We start from the raw sequence: 21630 nt of genomic DNA on the forward strand, positions 1-21630 counted from the left end.
TCAATTTCTCCATATCCTCACCACTTGTCATTTTCAGGTTTTGTAATAGCAGCCATCCTATTGGGTGTGAAGTAGCAGCTCATTGTAGTTTTGATTTGCCTTTCCTCAACAATCAGTGACTCTGAACATCTTTTCATGTGCTCATTGTACGTCTTCTTTAGAGAACTATCTATTCAAATTATTTGCTCATTTTAATTTTTTAAATAAATTTATTATTTTATTTATTGTTTCTGGCTGCGTTGGGTCTTCGTTGCTGCATGCTGGCATTTCTCTGGTTGCGGCGAGTGGGGGCCACTCCTCATTGTGGTTCACGGGCTTCTCATTGTGGCAGCTCCTCTCGTTGTGGAGCACAGGCTCTAGGCGTGTGGGCCTCAGCAGCTGTGGCACGCAAACTCAGTAGTTGTGGCTCGTGGGCCCTAGAGCACAGGCTCAGCAGCTGCAGTGCATGGGCCCGCTCCGCAGCACGTGGGACCCTCCCGGACCAGGTATCGAACCCATGTCCCCTGCACTGGCAGGCCGACTCTCAATCACTGCGCCACCAGGAAAGCCCTTTTGTTCATTTTAAAATTGGGTTTTCTAGCTCTTGAGTTGCATAGTTCTTTATATATTCTGGATATTAACCCCTTATCAGATATGATTTATATTTTCCCCCATTCCATAGGTTGCTTTTTCACTGTGTCCTTTGATGTACAGAAGTTTTTAATTTTTATGAACTCCAATTTTTTTCTTTCCTGTTCTTTTGGTGTCATATCCAAGAAATCATTGCCAAATCCAGTATCATGAAGCTTTCCCTGTTTCCTTCTAAGAGTTTTATAATTTTAGCTTTTATGTTTAGGTCTTTGATCTGTTTTGAGTTAATTTCTGTATATGGTGTAATGCAGGGGTCCAACTTCATTATTTTGCATGTGGATATACAATTTTCCCAACACCATTTGTTGAAAAGACTGTCTTGGCACTCTCCTAGAAAATAATTTCACTATATGTGAATTTATATATGGGTTCCTTTTTAAACTATTAACTAAACCCCAGATTTCGCCAGTTTTTTTTTTTTATTAGTGTCCTTATTCCGTTTTAGAATCCAACTCAGGATACTACATTACATTCAGTTCTCATGTCTCTTTCACCTCCTTTGGTCTGTGACAGTTTCTCAGTATCCTTTTATTTTTCATGACTTTGATAGTTTTGAGTACTGGTGAAGAATTTTGTAGAATGTCCCTCAATTTAGTTTTGTCTGACGTTTTCTCATCAATCGACTAGGTTATGAGTACTTGGAAAGAATACCACTAAGGTGAAGGGCCTTTTTGATGACCTCATACCAGGAGGTCTGTGATATCCACATGACAGCACCGCTAACAACCTTGGTCATTTGGTTAAACTAGTGTTTGCCAGGTTTCTCCACTGTTAAGGTTGCCTTGTTTTCTGTCTTCACACTCTATTTACTGGAATTGAGTCACTAAGTCCAGCCCACACTCAAGAGGGGAAGAGCATGATCCACCTCCTGGAGCCTGGGGTCTACATATATTATTTGGCATTCTTCTGTAAGATTTCTTTTTTCTTAACTGTTTTGGAAAATATTTTCACCTTGTACACAGGCATTCTAGAAATGTACTTAGTTTTGCTTACTTTTAAAACTTTGCTGTGGATGAACATTCGTTATTTACAATATTTTGCTATTAGAGAGAGATGCTGCTATCAACACTCTTGTACATGTCTCCTGGTACTCATGTACAAGTTTCTCCAGGAAATATACCCAAGAGTGGAAAAGCTGGATTATAAACCATGCATCATATTCAAATGTACAAGATAATGCCAGACTGTTTTCCAAAGTGGTTGTATCAATCTACACTCTCACCAGCAGTGTATAAAAAGTTCCTACTGTTCTACATCCTTACTCACGCTTGGTATTCTCAGTCCTGTTCATTTTTGTCAGTCTAGTAGGTATAAAATAATACCTCATCATGATCTTGGTTTGGTTTTTCTTGATTACTAATGAGCATCTTTTCATGTTTATTCTGCATTTGTACATTATTTTCTAAAAAAATACCTGTTAATATCTTTTGCCATATTTTACGATGTTATCTTTCTTCTTCTTTCTTTTTTGGCCTCACCGCACGGCATGCGGGAGGGATCTTAGTTCCCCAACCAGGAACTGAACCCGAGCCCCCTGCAGTGGAAGCCCAGAGTCTTAACCACTGGATCACCAGGGAAGTCCCTATCTTTCTTCTTTTTGATTGACAGGAATTCTGTATACACCCTGGATCCTTTGTAAAATATATCTATATCATATATATCTTGTAAAGTATCTATCATATGTATGATATGATAAGATATAAAAGATATATTTTTGATAAGATATATATATGTACATATATATGATATATATATGCACATCCTTTGTAAGTTATATCTGTATCTTCACCCCATTTGTGGCTTGTCTTTCCACTCTATCATATAAAGAACAAAGGTTCTTATTTCAACATAGGCCAATTTATAGATCTTTTCGTTTATGATAACACTTTAAATGTCTTATTTAAGAAATTCTCCCCACCCCAACCTAAGGGTCATAGTGGTATTTTTTTTTTTCTAAATTTTAAAAAGTTTTTTTTTTTTTTTTTTTGCGGTATGCGGGCGTCTCACTGCCGTGGCCTCTCCCGTTGCAGAGCACAGGCCCCGGACGCACAGGCTCAGTGGCCATGGCCCACGGGCCCAGCCGCTCCGCGGCATGGGGAATCCTCCCAGACCGAGGCACGAAACCGTGTCCCCTGCATTGCAGGTGGACTCTCAACCACTGCGCCACCAGGGAAGCCCCTTAAAAAGTTTTTTATCTTTTATATTTAACTTATCTAGAGTTAATACTTGTGATATGTAAATATAATGGTTTGCAGTATTAAAAACTCACATTAGGTGGAATTCACCAATGAAATCATGGGGAAATAAAGCTGGGACTCTCAAATAACCTTTTAAGAGGTTACCACTTGCTCCCTCGCCCAATCTGTCCCTGAACTAGAGTATGGTTCTGATTGCCAGTAACTTTCACAGACCTAAATGAAATTCACATGAACAGCTGCAACTGGGACTTCTGCTTCTGCAATGCACTAGCATACATGCTATTTAACGCAGTTCGGTTGTCAAAAAACTGAGAATTTTTAGTATGTTGACCAAATTTTTGAAATTTCTTTACATTTCATTAAACCCGGCAAACAGAAACATCTCCAAACGATAAAATACATTTATTTCAATTGGGCACGGGGGAAAAAATGGTGTTATTCTAAAGCAGTACTTTCTTTATGATCCTAGCAGCTTCACGGTTGACTGAAATGGTTAGAAGTTACAAATGAGTAATCCAAGGCAAAATCTGTCCCTAAGCAAGAGAACCATCTTTTACCGCTAATAAAACAATGCAAATGGTTCTCTGATACTTCTCTACTTTATTAAGGTTAACCAACATGGTATTTATATATCTAAACATTTACTGTAAATTTTCAGTGATGTTTAGATTCTAAATTACCTTTCCATAATTAAGTTAAATTTAGGCACATTGGTTTGTATTTTATAAAAAACATTTATCTTTAGGTCACAAATAGGAATGAGCTATAATTTGCAAATGTTACAAAGGTGATTCCAAATCTCAGCTAAATTCTTTCCAAAATTGCAACCACTCATTCAGTCTTTCATAAAAATAGAGACCAAACACAATTGCTTAAACTTATCACTGTTGAGAGATTCTGGTAACTAAGAAATTCCTGAAAGAGTAATAAGCCGTGATTATTGGAAAGCTCGGAACACTGGCAAGGCTTAACTGCAAAGTACTTAACAGAAGGCCACAAATTTTGTTTTCCTAAGAGGAGCTAGGAACTACAGATGTCACTGAGTAGTGCATTGAAATGGCATTGCCTAGGGTGAGTGCTGCACAGAAACTCCAGGTCACCTCTTCTTGATCTATTACTTTGGATAAGCTTCCACTATCATAGCATGGCCCTGTAAAGGAAAAAAAGTTCAATTAGAGCAATCAAATGCAATGAATCCAGCCAGTACAGAGGCAGCATAGAACAATGGGAAAAATATAGGCTTTGGAACTTAATCCTGGCTCTGCCATTCAAATACTGTGCAATCCTGGGAAAGTTATTAGCCATTCTGAACCTCAACTTCCTCTCTAAAATGGGGTTCATGGTGCCCACTTCAAAGTGTTTTTGTGGGCATTAGATAGCATACAATGTATGTATACACACACACACACATACATGTATACACATGTGTATCAGGGTCTATCTAGAAGAGTCTGACTCTTAGTAGATGCTCCGTAAGTGGTTACTATTAAAATAAGCCAGAGGGGCTTTTTTAGCGGTATAAAAATAAACGCAATACAGTGAATCCAACAACAGCCTTCTCTCTCTCCTAGATAAGAAAACTGAGGCTTTGAGAGGTTAAGTTACTCAGCCAAATCCACAAAGCTATTAAGTAACAGGGTCAGGACTTGAAACCAGATGATTCCAAAACCTGGTCTCTTCTTTACTTCTCTATGCGGGTGAAGATGATGATTTGAGGTCCCACAAAGGCAAAAAGGTAGAAAATCCCTTTCCTAGTACTAGGCACAGTGCTATATCCAAGTTATCTCCCTAGGTGAAACCTAGTATAGAAATTAATGACTTCATGGGTCTAAATCCTATCTGATAATCATAGTCATTCTATCTTTTGGACTGGTATCAAACTAGTTAATAGCCTAACTAACCTCCCTGCTTCTAGATTCAGTTCAATCCCCACAAATATTTATTAAACAACTATTATTTATAAGGCACCAAGCTGAACACTGTGTGGGTACGAAGTTTTGCTACACGGTCTGTATCCTCAATCTAATATACACTGTAGTTCAAAACAAACTGCTAAATACCTTGATACAGGCACAAGCAAACAAAAGAATATGGATGGGAAGGATTGACTGACTTGGGGTTGTCCTAGAAGGGCCCACAATAAGGTAGAATATTCCTTCTTCTGTTTTATTTCAACTGTGTTGTTTTCATGTTCCAAATCTTTTATATTGCACTAGATCAGTGGTTCTCAACGGCACTGATTTTGCTCCCTCCCCTCCCCAGAGGACATTTAGCAATGTCTGGAGATATTTCTGGTTGTCCCAACTGTGTGTGTTGGCAGGGGGGCGGGGGTGGGGGTGGGGAGTGAGGGGGGTGGTTTGCTACTGGTATCTAGTGGGTAGAGACCATGTTAAACACCCTACAACACACAGCACAGTCCCCTCACCCGCAACAAAGAATTATCTGGCCCAAAATGTTACTAGTGCCAGAGCTCAGAAACCCTGATCCACAATGATGGATTCCTCCTTTGATCTAATCATGTTTGTAGCACGCATTTGGCTCTTGATGAAACAATGCCAAGTTTAATCTAGTTTCTAAGATGTATCATCTCCTTCTTCACTATACTGTAAACTTCTAGAGGTAAGTAATAATACTGGATATTATTCTTTGTTCATCCACAAAAGCACCTCGTATTGTGTTATTAATCCTCTATGTGCTAGATTAAAAAATTAGGGAACAAACACTCAAACCCAAAGGACGTTAACCTATGTGGACTATGCACTGTGTACAATGCTAAGCACTAGTTACCTCCCGCGTTTAAATCTGGCATAGAAAGATAAGAGGGAGGGCTCCCGTCCTGATTTACCACGGTTTTCTGTAAATGAAGTTACAACAGATTAGAAAATACTTCTGATTGTGAAGTCTAAAATATTCCAACCTAAAAATAACTGATCTCTTGCTTCTTCAAAGTCTCTGAGAAAAAGCCATAAATAAAGGCTTTTAAATGTAAGATGTTTATACTTTTACATCTGATTCATCTTGGTCGGCAACAGATAGTTTCTGTTATCTGGAGAAAAATCAAATCTGTTTCCATCAGGGTTGGAAAAAAAAAAAAAAGATTACATCCAGCCTTCCTTTTGGATTTTATTCCCACGTGAAATGCTATAGCAGGTAGGAAGTTTCGTCAGTAACACAAGTAAAGCAGATAGAAGAAAAATCTGTAGAAAACCATAATTTTCCTCAGCTAAACAGCAATAGGTTATCCAGAGGCAAATTAATTCTCCATTAAGGTATAGTTCAGTTCTCAAGAAAGACTTGGAGAGATTTAACGGATAACGTCTCATGGTGACTAGATAAATGGATAAAATTTTATTATTAAAGAAGAAAATATATCAAAGTGTGAATAATGATAGTGTCTGATGAGGGGATTATAAGTGATTATAATTTTATTTTCTAAATACTTTTTGTATTTTCATAATTTCCATAAGGAGCATATATAACTTTTTTAAACAAAAAACATAAACATTATTTTAGGGGAAAAAAATAACTTGGATTTAAATAGATTCTTCCTTTCAAAGTACTATCAGAATTAAAGTTGTACTCCCTCCCCACAAAAATGGGCTGCTTTTTTCCCAGTTGTCTGTCATCAGAAAAATCACTCTAAGACTGTTTCAAATTAAGCTAAATCAAACATTCTTGGATGAATTTGTTTTGTTTCCAAGAAAATGACTTTCTGGAAGCTCCTATGAAGCTTCTGTGACATACCTGCCCTCCAGCTGCACAGGCGGCAACTAACCCATACTGGCCTCCTTCCTTCTGTAATCTGTTGGCAGTTGCCATGACCAACCGACAGCCAGTGGCTCCAAACGGGTGCCCCAGGGAGAGTGATCCACCCCAGATGTTAAACTTCTCCAAAGGAGGCGATCCAACCTGGCTCCCACAAAAATGGACACAAATATAAAGATGAGTTTACTTAAGAATCAGACAAGGCTCGTAGTTAACAGGTAGTAATGGCAATAAAGGGAAGTAACTAACTTAAGACAAATCACAAGTTATTTTACTGCAAAAGAAAGAGATTCTAAATCAATTCTGAAAGCCAAGGGCCCACTTATTTTTCATCTAACATCAGAATGGATGAACAAAGACAACCTAAAATTTTGCCTTTATTTTATTTTTTGTTTTTTAACATCTTTATTGGAGTATAATTGCTTTCCAATGGTGTGTTAGTTTCTGCTGTATAACAAAGTGAATCAGCTATACATATACGTATATTCCCATATCTCCTCTCTGAGTCTCACTCCTACCCTCCCTATCCCACCCCTCTAGGTGGTCACAAAGCACCAAGCTGATCTCCCTGTGCTATGCAGCTGTTTCCCACTAGCTATTTTACATATGGTAGTGTATATATGTCAATGCCACTTTCTCACTTCGTCCCAGCTTACCCTTTCCCCTCCCCGTGTCAAGTCCATTCTCTACGTCTGCATCTTTATTCCTGTCCTGCCCCTAGGTTCTTCAGAACCATTTTTTTTTTTTTAGATTCCATATGTACGTGTTAGCATATGGTATTTGTTTTTCTCTTTCTGACTTACTTCACTCTGTGTGACAGACTCTAGGTCCATCCACCTGACTACAAATAACTCAATTTTGTTTCTTTTTATGGCTGAGTAATATTCAATTGTATATATGTGCCACATCTTCTTTATCCTTGCTTTTATTTTTTTCTAAAGAATTTCCAGGAGGTATTTTTCAACTAAGAAATAAATATATGTAATGAAACACAAAATTCTTCATAAGCAGCAGCAGCTTTCCTCTTCATATTTTTTTTTAAACCTCTTCATATTTTTATTAGCAGGTATTAAAGCTCCAAATATTAAAGTGCTTTGGAAACTCAAGCTGTGTTTTGGCTACGCTGCACAGCATGCAGGATCTTAGTTCCCCAACCAGGGATCGAACCCGTGCCCCCCTGCAGTGGAAGCACAGAGTCTTAACCACTGGACCACCAGGGAAGTTCCTCGAGCATATTTTTAACCAGAAACTTACCTTGGCTTTTCTACCCATGTAGTTTTGTGCAAACCAGTCAGAATCCATGGCTTTCAAATTAGCCAAAATCTGACCCTAGAAAGGAAAATAACTCAATAAGGACCTTGTTAGTAATGTCCCTCAAGGCGTTCTTTGAGTTTGTCTAACTTTAAAGCTAAGCAAATCTTTAAATCAGTTTTCAGTGAATATTTCCCAAAGAAACAATCTGGTACTTTTGAAGGGCCTCAAAGTGACAGCTTCAAAAGGTATGTTTTTTAGCACTGTGTGTGTAGCCCTGGATTCCTCCCATCATGCCCTTCCCAGCAGTGTAAGTCAGTACTTCAAATATAAAGCTCCACTCTTGTTTTACTCATATTAAATGATTATAGTCCTTTGATATGTGTCTTTAAAGTGACTTACTGAGAAAGCTTCATGAAATTCAAAAGCATCAATATCATTCATTGTTAATCCTGCCTTTTCTAAAACTTTTGGAGTAGCATATGTTGGTCTGAAAAGAAAAAAATAAGTGATACAATATTAAAACTTTAATTTTTAACCTAAGAGCGCCTTCATATTCCCCAAGCTGAGTTCTACATAATTATCAGAGTGTCCTCCACTCACTCACTGATTCTACTGTACAAATATTAAGTGTTGGTGATACAATATTAAACCGAACAGACATGGCCTCTGCCCTTTGCAGTTGATATTCTGGACTCAGAGAAATAGATAATAAGCAAGTAAACAATTAATGAGAAGGACAAATTAATAATGTGAAGAGCTAGAAGAACACAGAGTTCAAAGGGCAGAGCATCAGAAGGGGCATGGCTAGTTAAAGGACATAATGGAGGCTAGTGAGGGTAGAGCCTCGTGAGGGAGGGAGAGGAGTCTAAACATTAGGAGGCTTTTATAAAAAGCTATTCTGAAGACTGTTGCAGAGTGTGTGGCAATATGAAAAAAATGCTTATGACATCTTAATGTGAAACAAGAATACAAAATTGTATATATATGGTAATTATAAGTAGAAAAGTATAGGAAAAAGTGGAAAAGACTCCAAAACTATAAAATGATAAAGCAACATAAAAGATTATTATTATTTAAAAAACCCAACTCACAAGCCAATTATGAACTCAGGGCTTAATGTACTTTAAAATCTATGTAAGAAACATTGGTAACCAAGTATTTTTCATTATAATCCTAGGATACACACTGCTACCTACCCAAGTAAAAGCTGATCTTTTGGATCCTGAGACACGTACACAAAATCCCTAGGTAAAAGAAGAGAGGAGTTAGCTTTAGTACTAAAATAAAGAAACCAGAGGTAATTTATTTGAACACTTACTTTACCTCAAATATGCCTTCGGTTTATAACCCATGGCCAGAGCTTTTTCCTCTGCCAAAATCAGCACTGCAGATGCACCATCGGTCTGAAATGTTGACCGGAACAAAAATGTTAAATTCTGCAGCCTCTCTGGTGGTCTTTATTCAGCCACCTTCTATGCCCTGTTCCTAAATCTACCAACCAGTGACACTTATACAGTGCCTCTATATAACAAAACCTTTCCATTTTATCCATCGTTAGGTCACAATTCAAACACACACACCGACCCACTTTTGGAAGACGAGAGTACAAGAGCCTATTCAGAAAGTACCATAATTATCAAAATGGATGAGGAGAATAGGTAACTCTAGAAATATGTGTTCATGATAAACTAAAAGTTTTTTGCTTTTAGTGCAGAATATGAGGAATTTTATGAATTAAAACAATCTCCAAAAAAATCTCTTATTTACTGATTTATTTTTACACTTTCTGGACTGTTTCCCAGCTGCTTCCTGCCTGTGGCTTTGAGGTGATTTTCTTCTATTTATAGACTATAACAATCGGAGAAGAAGAAATAGGTAGATAGCTGAGAACATAAGAACCATGGCCTTCCCTCTCTGGACCTACCCCACGTGCTTTCTTCCAACTGACAACTGAGAAGTTGGGGGACAAAGAAGTACCACTCACAAAAGCCCTTTACCATTGCTTCAAAAAAAAGAGCTCAAAAAAAAAAACAAACCCAAAATTCCAAAGGAAAGGAAACTACTCCCTAGAATTTGCAAAATCAAAACAATTTCTACCACATCAGACCATATTTTTACAACTCAGTAACTGTGAAGAGGCTATGTAGCCACTACTGATAGGCGGGCATAAAGTCTGGAAACACAGGTGACTATACATAATGATATCACATCAATAACATATTCAATGTGCAGTTGTGCAAAATTGCAGTGAATGTGGTGCGTTAACAAAACCTCTGAAATTTGTGATGCATTACCTCTGACGATTCGTGTTTCTGACTTTTGATGAATAAACCTGAACCTTTTGCACACCCCACAAGTAATCAAGGGGGCTCAGATCTGCCAAGAGTGTAACCCATACCATATGGCCCTATCATCCAACTTGGTTTTGGAAATAATCACCTAACCAGCCCTTCACCACTCAGGCTTTACAGAGTGGTACATCATCCTGTTGGAACCACTTCAGGCACCCTTGCCCGAGCTCAAGAGCAGGCATTAAATCATCATTTACCAAAGTCAAATATGTCAAACATTTGCCTATGTTTCTAGACAGTATACCTGGGTAGAGGAGTTACACTGTCAAAGAAACATTGACCAGATGAACTCTATCCAGAAGACTACACCCAAGGTAGTAGGAGAAGGAAAACCACATCTCCCAAGCAGAAGCAGAATCAGCAGGGACATTCAATTGAGGAGAAGAAAAAAAAACCCAAGCAAGGACATGAAGCTACCTGCATTTAAGTAAAATAACAACAACAGAAAACGAGGGTAGATTTATTCCACGATGCTTATAGGAAAGTAATTTGGGGGCCGGCATAAAACAGAATTTTCTAACAATCAGAGCTAGGAGATGTATCTCGTCACTCTCTCTGCCTACTTTCCAAGTCTTATACGACTCCCTGAATTCATATCCTATGTTCCAACCAAGCTTTTCCCCAAAGAGGTCCTTGCTCTCGTAACTAACTCCTGATTTTGCATTTGCTGTTCCTTTTGCCTAGAATGCCATTTATACACTACCTGAATTGGCTTGTACTCTTCCTTCAAGATTCTCTGAGCAAGGGTCACCTCCTCCAAGAAGCCTCTTTGACTCACCCATCTATGTATCTTCCCCAAGAGTCTATGCTTATAGCCTTCACAGCACTTTCTCACTACATTACAATAAACGGTTCTTTTTATCTCCAGTGCCTAGCACAGGCAGTCAAAGTTTTTTGACTGCTGAAGTGCCTGAAGAGAACAGCTTTTTTGTAACAGGATGGTGACTGGGTCAGGAGACTTCTATGGCTTTAAAAACTGTAATTCTATTTTAATATTATCTTTGTAATGAGGAAGTATATTTTTAAGTCTCTATTCATAATACACACAAATAACTCTATTTCAGGCTTTTCTACTGAGAGTACACAAATATAAAAGATCACTAGTAAACACATATACCACACATAGTTACCAGAAAAGAAGAATTTGCAGCTGTCACTGTGCCATAGGGCTTGATGAATGCAGGTTTTAGTTTGGCCATTTGCTCCAAGGAGGAAGGACGAATGCCATTATCTTGAGTAACTGTATCTTTTCCTATAAAAATATGAAGTTTTTAACTCTAAGGCACAACAAGCATTATATATCTTCTCCAGAGAAATACACTTTAAAAATTACAAGAACAAATAAAATGTAAACCACAGATATTCACTAAAAAGAAAGCCTTTTATAGTTATCAAGGTATTACCAAATTTGAAAATAAATTCTTAAGAATTTTGGGAAATAATCTAAATGATTTAACATTAGGAAGGATACCCTATTTTCTTAAGATATTCATTCACATTTGGCTCTTCTATACAGAAGAGATATGAATGAAGAATTTTAAAAACAGGCATGCACATAAGAACTAAAACATATCTGCAAGATCTAAAGGAGACATAAAAATTTCTCTTTTTAAAAGTTTTACCAGGGACTTCCCTGGTGGTCAAGTGGTAAAGAATCCACCTTCTAATGCAGGGGACACGCATTCCAGCCCTGCTCAGAGAACTAAGATCCTACGTGCCTTGGGACAACGAAGCCTGAGCACCACAACTACTTAGCTCGCGCGCCTCAACGAGACAGCCTGTGTGCCGCAAACTACGGGGCCCATGCGCCCTGGAACCTGCGCACCACAACTACAGAGCCCACACACCCTGGAGCCCGTGCACCACAACTAGAGAGAAAAAACCCGCAGGCCACAACTAGAGATACGCCTGCGCGCCGCAACGAGGAGCCCACATGCCTCAACAAAGATCCCGCATGCTGCAACTAAGACCTGACACAGCCAAAAATAAATACATAAATAAATAATAAAATAAAATCTTAAAAAAAAATGTTTACCTACTGTTACAACAAGGATTGAAACTTGAGTCCATGTTTAAGAATAAAGGCTGAGTGTCTTGGAAAGAGAACCATCATATTTACTGGAAAGTCACTCGGGGTCTTCAGAGTTTTAGAAGAAATTCAGAACTCCCTAACAAGTATCAAGAGCATTAAGAGCATTCTCCCCTACAAAGTGAAGCAAACTGTTTTACCTGGTACTTTGAAGGGCACGACATCAGAAAGGAGTCCTTCACCCTGTGCCTTTTTGGCCAGGCTGTGTGAGCGCAGTGCATACTCATCCTGTTCCAGCCGAGAAATAGCAAAGGCGGCAGCCAGTCGGTCCGCAGAGTGGCCCATGGTCTCATTGGTGGAGAACTCGGCCACTGCTGGAAGCTGGGAAAGGAGATATTCAGGACCAGGCACACTGTTAACAGGTGCTATACCACACCCAGGGTTACTTGGGAAAGTTAAAGTCTACTATCAATCAAGACTAAGACAAGGGAAGTTCTTTCTGAGCAGGGCATCTCTAAAAAGGCTTACAAATTCAAATCTTCGAACCACTATTTTTTCTTTCTTTCCATCTTGACCAAATAATTAACCCTTCCCTGTAACTAACAGGATCTGCAACTGCTAGAGCATAACTGAACCCATGCTGTCTCCCCTAAGTCTAAATCTCTGCAATGGGATGCTTCGGCAACACAAGTCTTTATGTAAGCGTTCACAATTCTCACCTCGGGTGACAGGAAATTCAATCTGAATTGAGAGATTAAAGACAGTCGCTGACCCAGAGTCTTGGCCTTACTGAGATCCAGCATCATCTTCCTCATTTTCCTTGAGTGGCGAATAGGGACGTCAGACATTAACTCTACACCGCCTGCCACGACCACGTCACACTGGCCGGAAGCAATCAAGCCGACAGCTACAGGGCACAGGGCACAGGTACATGAGCATCTCTTGTATAGATAAACAGGCCATTGGTAATTTAAGCTGCTTTTCCTTTTTTTAAATTTAGGCTTCTTGATTTAAAAATTGTATGATAGTTACTAGCATTGTACAACATGTGTAATTAAGGTTTTTAACTCTTCAGAGGCATTAGGGTAAGTTTTTGAAATGACTAAAAATACATTCAACGCACTGGAGAAAAACAAGTTTCATTCAGGCTGTATGGACATCAACTTCCGGAAGTATCCACTGGACCAACTCTCAAACAAATCGTGTTCTAAACCAGAACTTTGGGCATATTTTATATGCTCCCAGCTTTAGTTTCCATAATGACTTTTTTCCTATAAAGAGAATTTCAATTTCTACTAGAAGCTAGAGAAATTCTGGCTTTTAGATAGCAGACAGCCCCTTTCCCTCTTTATGGCCACTGGCAAGTACTGTGTCTCTTTACCCAGAAGCGGTCCCATGCTGCGTGGAGTGGAGAATGCCCCCATCCCTGCCTCTGGCTTCATCCCCTGCCACCCCTTAGGTGGCAACCTGGACTTGATGTCACTAAGAGAGCACATGATGACCATATCTTTCATGTTTCCTGTCTTTTCACAATAAGGGCTGATGCTACAAAATGTCCCACAGATTTGCTACGTTTTTTAGGAGAATTTCTAACTAATTATAAAAATGCCTAGATGTGGGGAAAAAGTAGAGGAAAAGGGTTGTATCACCTAAAGCAGTGACTTATCACTGTGACAATGGTAGAGGGAGGAAGGCCACAATCTTCGTTGGGGAGTATCACATTAGAATCACCTAACTAAAATCTAGCAGGTTATAAACTTCTCATGCCTCAAATCTGGAAGTAACCCTCCAATAAACAATCCCTGAGATAGCCAGCCACACTACTGATGGAGAAACTACAAGAATGGTTGTGGTCCTCAGGTACGGAGGGCAGGAAAAAGGGTTGAGAACTACTGTCAAAAATCAAAAAATTTTGGGCTTCCCTGGTGGCGCAGTGGTTGAGAGTCCGCCTGCCGATGCAGGGGACACGGGTTCGTGCCCCGGTCCGGGAAGATCCCACATGCCGCAGAGCGGCTGGGCCCGTGAGCCGTGGTCGCTGAGCCTGCGCGTCCGGAGCCTGTGCTCCGCAACGGGAGAGGCCACAACAGTGAGAGGCCCACGTACCGCAAAAAAAACAAAAACAAAAACTTTAAACATTACCTTATTTTTTGAAACACACAGATCATTTATTTCTGTTAAGAGTAGTTTTTAATGATCATATAGAAGACAAAGGAGAACCAACATGTACCTTCTGCGGTCAAAAAAACATACCTGTGGTCATGGCTTGGTTGGAAGAGATGCAAGCCATGGTGACAGTGTGAGCAGGAGTCCTGTCAGAGAAGCCAGCTCCAAGGGCAGCCTTCAGGAAACAGAGTGAATGAAAGCATCACTTAGGAAGGCAGTGCTTCATGTAAACGGCACTTTAAGCGATACTTCACTGTATGGTACATCAGGAAAGGATTTGAGGTCAATAATCCATAGAGTAATATTTAAAATAAAACTAAGCACATCACAGAAATGGTTTACTAATTTTTTGTCTAGCTATTAACTGACAAGCACTCTGCCAAGTTCCTTGTAGCCATTTTCTAGTGCGGTATACAAGCCTACAACAGTCTTGCAGTTCACCTAATTTCTTAGCAATGCTTTTCTCAGAGCTTTAAGGACATTAATATGTAATTTGATTTTAACTTGTTTAAATTTGCAAGTAAACCTAAAGTAAACCTGCTACACACAATTGAGGGAATGATGACCTATATCATGGTGTGGGGCTCTCATGATCTATGTTCCTGCAGTTATAAGGCTTAGTAGTAAAGCAAAGTCATCAAACATGAAAATCATTTCTGAAGAACTGACTCCTCATGAACAGATTCCCACACAGGTCCCTGCCTGCTTACACGCGTCTCTACTTTCACTGACTGCCTGACATTTCAGACAGCACACCGTGATCCAACGCAAAGAGGAATTGGAAAACACGCCAAACACGCAAGAGTTCAAGTTGATGAAAGAAATTTTGGAAAACTGCCTGAGCCTCAAGTGAACCTCTGATAAATAAGGGTTAACAGTTAACAACTGGAAATGAGAAAACTGGTCAGGATGATGACACAAGAGGTGCTTCAAAAGAGAGTAATTTGAGGGGCCTTGAGAAAAACTGAGGCCCTCCTTTAATCTAAAAATGGACATGAGGACATCTATTATTTTATTATACTATTTATTGAGTAAATTATGCTGCCAAAAAAACAATGAATGCCTGATTCCATTTTTGTTTATGTAAGTAACTAATGCATAGGTGCAAAAATAAAATACTTACTTTTATAATATTAAATTTTCACTTTAAAAACAAAGCTCTCAACAGCTCATCTCCCCCACCATCATTTGCTATAAAATTCTGGTTCCTATTAAGGGAATTAATTTTTAGTGGCCTTTTTCTCAAACTATTTATCCTCAGAATACAAGATTTTCTATAATTTGGTAAGGTTAACATGTTTCCAAAGCTGGGATTAAAGGGTTCTGCTTCTTAACTGATTTTTGTCTTCATACTTATACTACCTATACTAGTTACTGCATTTACCACCATTCACCATAATCCACAGGGACAGAAATGTGTTACCGTAGTGTACATGCAACATGACCTTACTCTGGTCTTTCCAGTGAGGCCTGATACTAAGTGCCCAACACTCTGTTGAAAACTACCCGCTGGCAACTGCACCTCAGCCTCTCAATGTAAACCAACCCAGAAGGAAGAGAGAGGCAAGTCTCCAAGGGGAAGGGGAGGAGAGCTTCCCAGTGGGGCAAGTGTAAAGGGCACTGAGGTTGTAATGGCCTGATCCTCACATGGTCCTTTCTAGCCTGTGTCACACCCTTGGCCCCAGATGACTCTCAAGATTGAAGGAACTTTAAATAGAAGTGGTTGATGGTGAACCTTGTCTACATGTTTCTGTTTAAAGTCTGAATAGCTCTCAAGGCAGGCTTAGGCTCTAGATACTACAATGAGGGGAAAGGAGGAAAATGCCTCTTAGTTAAGTTGGAGAGCAGGGAAGTATGCTGAGGCCTTTCAGTGAAGTCAGGTTCATGGGAACTCAGCAGCAGAAGCCTTTCAGGATTTCATTATTACACTATTAATACAGACAACAGGTGCTTAAAGTTTTCTAGCTGGAAGTCACAGTAGCCTTTAGGTTACAAAACAACTATAGAGAGACATACTTATAATATATCCCCTCAATTTAGCCTTTAGTATTAGTACAGGGCTGGGAGAAGAAATCTACCACATGTCAATCAATAGCTGAGATTTGCATATGGACATAAAATTTCCAGAAAAAAATTTAGAAAAAAAAAGCATTATGGCTTTAGTGTTGGGATAGAATAGAAATATAGAGAAAACTGAAACAGATTTAATATTTACTTTTTAAGCACTCTTACAAGAGTCACTTTGTTTTTTTCAGAATATAAAAGTTGAAAATGTTGATATACTCATGAAGTTGTCATATTTGATACATTTAGAAGTGTGAAGGTCCAGGAAAAACAAAAAAATCAGGACGGGAAAAAAAACCCTCTTCCTGTTCTTTTTTTTTTTTTTTCGCGGTACATGGGCCTCTCACTGTTGTGGCCTCTCCCGTTGTGGAGCACGGGCTCCGGACACGCAGGCTCAGCGGCCACGGCTCATGGGCTCAGCCGCTCCACGGCATGTGGGATCTTCCCGGACCGGGGCAAGAACCCGCGTCCCCTGCATCGGCAGGCAGACTCTCAACTACTGCGCCACCAGGGAAGCCCCTCTCTTCCTGTTCTTAATTCTTTCCTGCCTCCCTTACAATATACAGTAGCCGATTATGGCGGACTTCGGTAACACCAGGCCTTGAGCAGTCTTAACATATACTGATGAGTAAAAAGGGGGGACAAAACAAATACTTTCAGTCCTGCTCGTTTCCCCTTCTCTTGGCTGACAGTGGTGAAAGTTACTGACCTTCCAACTATACTGAACACAATAATATGGCAAGCACAAACCAGAAATAAAGAAAACGCTTAGCACACTGAAATGTGCTTTGGAGCCAACTTTACCCAAATAGCCACTTTTGAATTGAAACAAAGCCCAGAAAATGTTTCTGGACTATTCATTATGAAATGCCTGTAGAACATGCTGCAGAAGTTCTAAGGCCTGTCATATCTCAGCTGCCCAATAAACACTACATGGCGCTTTGCCAACTAGGGTAAAAGTAAACACCTGTGAAATAGTTAAAAAAAGAAACTGCTCTATGTGCCATCTAGTCAAAGGGAAAAAATGAATAAGCAAGGCTACCTCCAACAAAAACTGTGTTATGAAATAAGTTCTTTGTAAAATGTTGAAATTTTAAGTTAGAGGCCACAATATCTAGCATTACTAAAAGTCACATCAACCATACTTTGTCATAATCTCTATTTTCCTAAGAGAAAACAAACTAAAATATCACAAACCAGCTTAAATAATTGATTTGGTATATAGTATAAATATATTCTAGTATAGTGTACATCATTTGATTTATACTATAATTCTTTTAAATATAAAATAATTCAAGTAGTAAAATCACATTTAAGTCAAATATAACTTTAATGAATTTTAAAAACTTTTAAAGAGTAAATTCTATTAATTAAAACTCAAATTGATTCTCCTATCAATCTTTAAACAGTACAAAGTTTGTTTTACTCACCTCTCTAGCCACATTGCTTGTTTTCACTTCCTGTATAACTGTGCCGAAGATGATATAATCAACAACATCCTTTGGGACACTGGTCCGATGCAACAAACCCCTGCCAGCAGAAGTCCGAAGCAAAGAAACATTTCACACATTCAAGATAGTGCCATAGGTCATCACATAAAGCACTACAGATAACTTTGGTTAAAAGATTAACTTTGGATTTAAGAGTAGAGATTGGATCTTTTCCTTAATTTGACAAGCGTGTGGCGCCTTAACAAAGAAATTAAAGTCTAATTTAAAAAGTCAACCTCTGATGCTCAATTTAAATAGGAAGAATCATAAATAATTTGGAATATAATCTATAAAAGTTTTAAATCACTATGTTGTACCCCTGAAACTAACATAAGATTATAAATCAACTATGCCCCAATAAAAAAATTTTAAAAAAATAATTTGAAATAGGATAAAACATACATAAACCAAAGTTTTCAGTCAAAAATCAAAGAGGGAGCTTCCCTGGTGGTGCAGTGGTTAGGACTCTGAGCTCCCAATGCAGCGGGCCCGGGTTCGATCCCTGGTCAGGAAACTAGATCCCACATGCGTGCTGCAACCAAGAGTTCGCATGCAACAACTAAGGAGCCCACCTGCTGTAACTAAGACCTGGTGCAACCAAATAAATAAATAAATATTTTTTAAAAAAAGAAGAGAAACAAATAGAAAATTAAAGAGTAAAATCCCAGTTATGTTAAATTTGAAATATCAATATAAACACAATTTAAATAACATATATTTTTCTAGTTCTGATCACTGATAGAGACTAGAAGCAATAACACTCCAGTAGGAATGAGCACATCTTGAACTCAGACTTGGTTTCTAAATGCCATTTACTAGCAAAGGTATTAACCTTTTTTTTAAAATTAATTAATTAATTATTTTTGGTTGCATTGGGTCTCTGTTGCTGTGTGCGGGCTTTCTCTAGTTGTGGCGAGCAGGGGCTACTCTTTGTTGTGGTGCGGAGGCTTCTCACTGAGGTGGCTTCTCTTGTTGCAGAGCACGGGCTCTAGGCGCGTGGGCTTCAGTAGTTGTGGCTTGCGGGCTCTAGAGCGCAGGCTTAGTAGCTGTGGCACATGAGCCTTGCTGCTCCACAGCATGCGGGATCTTCCCGGACCAGGGCTCGAACCCGTGTCCCCTGCATTGGCAGGCGGGTTCTTAACCACTGTGCCACCACGGAAGCCCTAAAGGTATTAACTTTTTTAAAAATGACTGAGGCCAGGTCTAAGGCAAGAAAAGTACAAAGTGAACCTCTCTGATCTTTTTTGTGCCAAAAATAAGAAAGCACTCAAAGATTAATGGGACCATAGCAAAAACAGGACCAAGGGTGTACACATTTGACAAAATTCATAAAACTATACACTTAAAAATATGTGCATTTTATTGTATGCAAATTACACTCAAAAAACAATATTATACTAAAAAACAAAGGGGCCATAGAAGCCAACTTGAAGGAACTCCCACAGATAAACTATGGGATAATCTGAGCTTCAAAAAGAACAGTGACCAAGCTTGGCTTTAACACAATTAATAAATAAAAATTTATAAGTCCACATCACTTAAAAAAAAAAAAAAAAAGGAAAGCTGTTCTTTACAGAAAAATACCAACCAATAAATACAGGAGGAATAAAAGAACGATCAAAGTCATAATTTTGTAATCTCTAATATAATAACTAATCCAGGCAAAAATTATCAATGAATGCTAAGACCATTTGGTCAAAGGTTGTTGGGGAACAAGATGTTTACATGGTGTTAAGGTATCACTTTACAGGTGACTTACTAATTGCAGAGGAAAAAAATACACCTTTATAATCAAGAGATCTAGTGTCTGATCGCCATGGCCGAGTGATTAGATTTAACATTACACATCATGCGCCTCTTAACATGATGCAATACCCATGCACTTTACCTATGAAGCATTCTTCCCAAACAATGTTCAACCTGAATCTGATCAAGCTTAGAGATCTAACTTCCAGTTTACAGGAAATTCAGAGGAAAGTTAAATATTACTACGAAGAAACATCCAGAATGTGGGACATTCTACAGGCCAGCTGGCCTGGTCTTTTCAAAAAGTCACTCTCGTGGCGGGTAGAGTGGAGGGATATCCTAAATTAAAAGAGACCAAAGAGACATGTTCATTTGTAATATGAACTTTGACCAGGTCCTGGTTTGGAAAAAAAAAAAAATGAAAAGAAAGGGCATTCTTGGAACAAGTGTGGGGGATTTGACTATGAACTGGATACTAGAAGTTATCATACAATCATTATCATCTTAGCTATGGTAATGGTATTGTGGATAACAGAGAAGGTCCTCATTCTTAGGAGTACTAGCTGAAGAATTTAAGGCTGAAGTATCAAGATGCCTGAAACAATGTCAAATGCTTCAAACCATATAGCTATAGAAAATATGGCAAAATAATAACACTTATTAATGCTAAGTGAGGGGTATTTAGGTGTTCACTTTCAATTTTATTGTACAGTTGACATTTTTTAAGACAGAAAGTTGAGGAAAAACCTGTAAATCTCCAGCCTGGGACCATAATCAGAAACAGCACCATTATCAGGAATGGGAAAGTAAGCTGGCTTCAGGGAAAAGATAATTTTTATTTTTTACATGCTGAGCTTGAGATACCTAAGAAAACAGGTCAAATTTAGAGATTTGGAAGTCCTCTACATAAAAAAAATAAAGATTAAGTAGATGAGATTTTTAGGGAAAAGCATGCATGCAGAGAAATGCAAAGTTCTAAGGACTAAAACTTACAAAATACCTTTAAAAACGAGATAGAAGAAGGGATCCAGTTTTTTAAGAAGTAGAAAAGAATCAGTCAGAAAATGGAAGGAAAACCGTAATGGCGTAACATGAAGTCAAAGGAAGACAGTTTCAAGTACAGCTGACAGTGTCAAATGCTACAGAAGACAAAGTCATTGAGGTCTGAGAAAACATTGGTGCGTTTAGTGATTACACAGTCATTATTAAGAGAAGCTTCCAAAGTAGTTACTGTAGAGCAATGGGAATGGAAGCAATTATGGGATTAAGGAGAATAAATGGATAGTAAGAAAAGAAAAGCAACTGCTGCTTTCATTCATTCTTACAGGCTGGCAGGAAGAGGACAAACAGAACAAGATGGGCAAAAAGGTGCAAAGAAGGGTTTTTTCAAACTATGAAAGACCTGTAGCTGCTTAAAGACACACAGGCAAAGCATCAATGAATGATAATGCCTTACATGTTGACTCTCATCAAATTATTCTTCCATCTGAATCTCATGCAACCACATCTAATTTTACATTTTTATTTGGTTTGCACAGGAACCTTCAGGGCTCATTCTAGGCTTTTTTCTAGATAAATAACCACATCCCCATCCCACCAGGGATACCAAAATCTGAGGATGCTCGTGTCCGTTAAATGAAATGGCAGAGTACAGTTGCTCCTCTGTATACACAGGTTCTGCATCTGTATTTGCATTATTTGTTCAGCTATCCTCGTACAGTATGAAGTTTCTAAGATAATCATCAAATATATGTATTGTATTGACTAGCCTGATCAATCTAGCCCCACATTGTTTACAACCGGCAGCTAGCTAGAGTACTCATTAAGGAATACTGTCATGCCAAGAAATAGTCACGCCTACAAAATAAAGGTCGCTGACATCCACCAGCTGCTTGAATTTGTGTAGCACATATGGCTAAAACGAAGAATAAATGAATCTG

At 38.7% G+C, this 21630-nt stretch overlaps 1 protein-coding gene across 2 annotated transcripts in view; it reads right to left on the reverse strand.

The window, feature by feature from the left end:
• Nucleotides 1-3152: 3152 nt before the first annotated feature.
• The window catches only part of HADHB (hydroxyacyl-CoA dehydrogenase trifunctional multienzyme complex subunit beta), a 38175-nt gene continuing 19697 nt past the window's right edge, over nucleotides 3153-21630 (reverse strand). The window contains exons 6-16 of one of the 2 annotated variants that reach the window (XM_029232181.1): nucleotides 17885-17984; nucleotides 14478-14565; nucleotides 12947-13134; nucleotides 12428-12608; nucleotides 11329-11450; nucleotides 9171-9250; nucleotides 9044-9091; nucleotides 8247-8334; nucleotides 7848-7922; nucleotides 6573-6737; nucleotides 3153-3978 (exon numbers count right to left, since the gene is read on the reverse strand). In XM_029232181.1, coding sequence (XP_029088014.1) covers nucleotides 3943-3978; nucleotides 6573-6737; nucleotides 7848-7922; nucleotides 8247-8334; nucleotides 9044-9091; nucleotides 9171-9250; nucleotides 11329-11450; nucleotides 12428-12608; nucleotides 12947-13134; nucleotides 14478-14565; nucleotides 17885-17984 — 1171 coding nt within the window. In that variant the 3' untranslated portion in view covers nucleotides 3153-3942. Of the gene's footprint in view, nucleotides 3979-6321; nucleotides 6738-7847; nucleotides 7923-8246; nucleotides 8335-9043; nucleotides 9092-9170; nucleotides 9251-11328; nucleotides 11451-12427; nucleotides 12609-12946; nucleotides 13135-14477; nucleotides 14566-17884; nucleotides 17985-21630 lie in introns of those variants that run through there. The other variant, XM_029232180.1, reaches the window with a different exon arrangement.

Source organism: Monodon monoceros, unplaced genomic scaffold, assembly GCF_005190385.1.
Source record: "Monodon monoceros isolate NGI ecotype Baffin Bay Population unplaced genomic scaffold, NGI_Narwhal_1 Super_Scaffold_19, whole genome shotgun sequence".
Classification (NCBI taxonomy): domain Eukaryota; kingdom Metazoa; phylum Chordata; class Mammalia; order Artiodactyla; family Monodontidae; genus Monodon; species Monodon monoceros.